This window comes from Quercus lobata, chromosome 6 (genome assembly GCF_001633185.2).
Source record: "Quercus lobata isolate SW786 chromosome 6, ValleyOak3.0 Primary Assembly, whole genome shotgun sequence".
Classification (NCBI taxonomy): Eukaryota; Viridiplantae; Streptophyta; class Magnoliopsida; order Fagales; family Fagaceae; genus Quercus; species Quercus lobata.
Window position 1 is genome coordinate 33,718,631 of NC_044909.1, and position 4,910 is coordinate 33,723,540.

The 4,910-nt window shown below is 36.5% G+C and overlaps 1 protein-coding gene across 5 annotated transcripts; it reads right to left on the reverse strand.

The window, feature by feature from the left end:
* Positions 1-419: 419 nt before the first annotated feature.
* Positions 420-4,685, reverse strand: LOC115993782 (NAC domain-containing protein 37-like). 5 transcript variants are annotated; one of them, XM_031117757.1, is made up of 4 exons: positions 4,573-4,685; positions 2,541-2,718; positions 1,869-2,140; positions 420-1,102 (listed from the first exon to the last, which is right to left on the reverse strand). In XM_031117757.1, the coding sequence occupies exons 2-4, from the start codon at positions 2,704-2,706 to the stop codon at positions 524-526; spliced, it is 1,017 nt and encodes a 338-aa protein (XP_030973617.1). In that variant the 5' UTR covers positions 2,707-2,718; positions 4,573-4,685; the 3' UTR covers positions 420-523. The 5 variants fall into 5 exon arrangements, with proteins under 5 accessions (XP_030973617.1, XP_030973612.1, XP_030973613.1 ...); XM_031117752.1 differs by having other exon boundaries at positions 2,529-2,718; XM_031117753.1 differs by lacking the exon at positions 4,573-4,685 and adding an exon at positions 4,067-4,150 and having other exon boundaries at positions 2,529-2,718.
* Between the last annotated feature and the right edge of the window lie 225 nt (positions 4,686-4,910).

A 4,910-nucleotide genomic window follows, 5' to 3' on the forward strand; every position in this document is an offset into this window, starting at 1 on the left:
GTTTTGTTGCTGGTTGAACTAATTTTTGCGTATTAGAGATATTATCATTTTTGCGTACTGTAGGTTTATATACTTATAGAGGAAGTAAAGTAATCATAATTCTGTTTATAGCAAGTGCAAGTACTACAATATTCCTAGAGTTACTCTATAATTTGCTACTATATATACTAAGGTTAGTATTAGCCTATGGTTTGCAAAAATATATGCACTATATTGGTTAACACAATAGTGTGTATATATATATTGCCGTTCAAGGGAAGCAAATTGCTCTACAAGCTACTTAGACCTACAATAAACTTGGTCTTTTAGCTCTTAAGCCACAACATCTCTAACATTGGTATCAAATTTGATGCATGGAGAGAGAGAGAGAGAGAGAGAGAGAGAGAGAGAGAGAGAGCTTCACTGGTTCACAACCATAATTTACAAAAATATATAATATATCTCTCCAATTAAGAACCATCAACCATCATACATTTATATATAATAATACCACAAATACAAATCTCTTTCACCTCCCCTATCTTCATTTCTCAAATATGCATATACCAATGTCACAGTCTGAACTTGCATTCAAGAACCCATTCAAGTTCTCTTCATCATCCCTACTACTCTGCAATAACAGCAGTGACATATCTGAGTTATGATTATGTGGCCCAAAGCTTGATTCTCCATCACCTTCAAATCTGTCTTCTTGACTCAATTGTGAAGCAACAAACTTGTCAAGGGCCCTCCAGTCAGTCACTTTCTTAGTGTTGTTGCACCCGCTATTGTTGATTTGCTCTTCTTCTTCATTATTTTCTGATATGAGAGATATTGAGCTCGGCCTTTTTATTAATGGTAGAGATGGGCTCTCTAGCTGAGGAAGTTGTACAAACGGATCAGACTGCATGAATCTCATGTTTTCCGCTTCTAACTCTTGCTTACACAAGAAATTCTGTGCTAAAAAGTTTTGGGGTTGCCTTGAAATGAAATCGATCGGATCCACCACTGAGCTGACCCCACTTGATTCATCATAGAAGTAGCTAGAGTCCCACCCTTCAATGCTTTTGGTTTGGCCAGTGGTTCGCTTCTTGAATGCTCTACATACCACCCATCCTTCTTCCTGCAATAACTTAACCAAAGTCAATTATGAGATTAAAGCGTTCCACATTTTTTCAAATTTATTTGTACAAATTTTTTTGATTATTAGCTCAAAGCCTGTTGTAATATTAAGAAAATTAAAGATATGATTTTACTTCTTTTTGGTACATATGTTTTCCTTTTTGCTTTTATGAGCTTTCTTTTTCGGTCTGTTCGGTAAAGAGAAGTAGAAGTAGTAGATATAGTCAAAGGGGATGAACGAATTAAGTGGAGAATTTGAATTTTTCTTTTGAAAAACCGTATGGGACAAAGCTCATACCGGAAAAGGAATTGAAACAAAGCTTACATGCTTTTGGATGTATTAACTTTTGACTTAAGAGTTGGTGGAAGTCATCTTCGTAGAAAACATACGCGGTGTGACTGAGATCGCATATTAGTGGTCTATGTAATGAAAAGCAAAAGTGATTGTGAAGGTGAATAATTTGGTCGTAGAAAAATCAATTCACACTATAAAACCCCTTATTTTGTTTAAAGTCTTACGAAAGTTCATTAGGCACTTTGGAGAAAGAGAAAGAAGTACCAATACGACCATAGGTTTACTTTATAGCATGAACCGATTGTAGTGGCACGGCAAGAAAACATGGGACTAAAAGAAAGTAATGGATTTCAAACATTTGTTTATGCAAAATAGAAGAGAGCATAGAGTAGGTCAAGAAAGGAAAAGGGACATAGATATAGTGTAGGTAGCATATATATATATATATATATATATATTGGATGATGCTTGCCTGTGGAGGTCCATTTTCATCAGATTCAAGCCTATACTCATGCATGATCCAGTCACTTTTCTGGCCATTTGGTGCGCGTCCCTTGTAGAAGACAAGGGTTTTCCTCATGCCAATCAGCTTGGCCTTATCATACACTGCCTTGTCTCTGCCGGTCGCTTTCCAAAACCCCGCCATTGTAGCTCTGTTAGTCCTCGTCCCCGTCGGATACTTCTTATCCTTGTGGCTGAAGAAATACCACTCATTTTGCTCCTCATATCCGATCCGGCATCTCTCTGTTCATTGCCATTCAGATCGCTCATGTTAAACACACACACATAATATACATACTCATACACTAAGAGCCTTGCAACTCAAAAACAAATCATGGTTCAAATCCCTGTTGTAAGTATTGAATTTTATTAAGGAAAAAAAAAACCTCGAAGATGGTCATTGAAGTGCAACCCTGTGATGCATTAGGTGGATGGAATCATGGAACTAGATGTATATTTATGGATCCACAAACGACAAGAAAGATATATACACCATTGTTATAAACCTTAATAATTAAGATGGATCCAAACTCAACTACTAGTCTACTATATATCTAGAAGAGTTGGTATAGCTAAAACCCTAATATATACTAAATGGATCAAACAACCTAAAAGGAATAGAACATGTTACCTACGTACATACCTTGGAGATCCCAGGGTTCGATCCTGTACAGATCGATATCTCTGATGACATCAAGATCGATCTTTTGTGACGCAACTTTCTTCCTCAGGTAATACCCAACAAGCTCCTCATCCGTTGGGTGAAATCGAAAACCAGGTGGGACAGACGATTCCATCGACTCCATCATAACAATTGGTTACTGCATCAAATTCACCACCAACATTAATAACCACAACCCTTTACTTTCATCATCTCAAAATCATAACCAATGTGAAGTTATAAAGAAATAGAAGAGCTAGAAATCAACGAACCAAGGCAAAGAAATAAAAGGCTAAAAAAAGGCAAAGTCTAGAAATTGTCAAGGAGGAAAAAAGAAATATAAAAGAAATAATGAATTCTGGAAACAAAAAGGTGACGGGTGTTATGGGAGATAATCATCAACTCATTTGGTGGTGAGCAACAACACGCACCATACCATATTTCCCAAGGGAAATTAATAAGCGCGTGTTAAAAAACAAAACCCATTAATCAGAAACAATGATTTTCTTGGGGTGATAAAAGAAGAGGAGGTGAAATGGAAAGGAAAACCAAATCATGAGTTTGATAAAAACCAAGAGAAGTTGGGAGCTTGGCCTCTATTTCTTCAAGGGTCTGCAAGAAACGGACAAGTAGAGGTTTGTGCTAATGATGTTGTCTTGTGTTGGTGAATGGTAGAAATGATGCATCAAGAACGGGGTTCCCATTACAGCACTAATAAACAAATAGATGAGAACACTCAATTGATTTAATATTTAAATGGGACAGCACTAAACAAATTAACAGTAATGATAAAACAAACAAAAAAAAATACTAATTTTTTTTCAAATAGGAAAGAATGTTGGTGCGAAAATTAAGATAAAAGTCAGACACATTTGAGTTTGGAATTTGAGTTGGGATACTAAACAGAGAGATTTAGAGCTTTATTGTAGAAAGGTTTGATTTGGGAATGGACAGGGTGGATGACGTTATCACAAATTAGCACGCGTTTCTCGAAAGAGAAAAGGTTGAGAGACAAAAAGAGAAGCACCGTTCTATTGGATCAGGCCTGCCAAGGAAAATATAAAGCAGAAAAGAGAGCACTCTTAGGCTATTCTGCAGTGTCCGTATCTCAATGCTGAAACGGGGCTCTGAACTTTTTGTCTTTTTGTCGAGAATTTTCAAGGCACTTCTGCCTTTTTTCTTTAATAGACTGTTGGGAAATGCTGACCCAGAAAAAGAACATGTTTTTGGGTGTGCCTCCTTGTACTTACATTTGAATCACTGATATTGTAAACTAAGACAGGATTGGGCGAGTTTAATGAAATTGTGTAATGCATTGCAGACTCAAAGTTTGAACTGAAAAAGCTGCTTTCAGAAGTGAACTCTTAAGGGTTCTGAAACAATAGCCATATGCAGAAGAGGGGGATAAAAAAAAAAAAATTAATTCCGAAAGAATGGTTAGTTTGTGGGTGAACCTGTAATAAATTACGAGGAAAAGGAAAAGTACATTCTAACAATTTGCCACAAACCTTAACCTTCTTGAGGTGTCTTTGTTTAGTACTTGTTTTCAACTCTAAGACCAAAACAAAATAGGTAAAGTGATATGCTACCTGAAAGAGAGGAAGAGAGATCACCTGAACATCAAACTAGCTAGCTAGGAAGAATAACCATGTAAATTATAGAGGAGTGAGTTAGTGACACAATAATTCTAGACCTAATTTAAAGATTTGAAGATGTGAGACAGGCCCGGAAGAGACTCTGCCCAAATGGGAACTCAAGCAAAGACATCAAAATGGTACAGACCTACTTTCTTCCCTGGACAAAAGATTTTCATCCCATTTGAGATCGAAAGCCTTGCTTGATGAGAGAGAGATTATGACATCTTACTTAAAATCAAGAGAATATATTGAGCATTAATTTGAAATGAAATTTGCTTCTAGAATTTATATATAAAAAAAAAAATCTCAAAAAGAAAGAGCTAGTTTTTAGAATGACAATCTTCCATGCAAACTACAATATAATTGACCTTAATTACCTGCTATCGATAGAGGTCTCAGTGTATTTAGTGGTTTAAGACAGAATCAATAAAGAAGAAAAGGACAAATTAAGGAGGTTAATGAAGAAGAAGAAGAAGTAAAGAAAGAAAGAAAGAGAATTGGAAGAGAGAATGATAAAGAAAATTCCGTTAGGAGGAAGAGGGGGAGAGGATATAAAAGGAGGGGAGGGAGTAGGGAGGACCGCTCGATTGCGCATGGCTTGATGGTTGTCCCCAGTTGTTGACGTCATGACTTCCTTCATTCTCTCTTTCTCTGCAAAATACCACTTCGCGTGAGATTTTTACTGTAAATATTGAGGCGCCTTTTAGTAAAAAAA

What these genes read in the sequence shown, in the direction of transcription:
- LOC115993782 (XM_031117752.1), bottom strand. Translation starts at nt 2,706, where the DNA reads ATGATGGAGTCGATGGAATCGTCTGTCCCACCTGGTTTTCGATTTCAC. An exon ending in TCTCCAAGGTATGTACGTAG is followed by an intron (nt 2,141 to 2,528) that starts GTAACATGTTCT and finishes GGCAATGAACAG; the next exon opens with AGAGATGCCGGATCGGATAT. An exon ending in ATGAAAATGGACCTCCACAG is followed by an intron (nt 1,103 to 1,868) that starts GCAAGCATCATC and finishes AAGTTATTGCAG; the next exon opens with GAAGAAGGATGGGTGGTATG.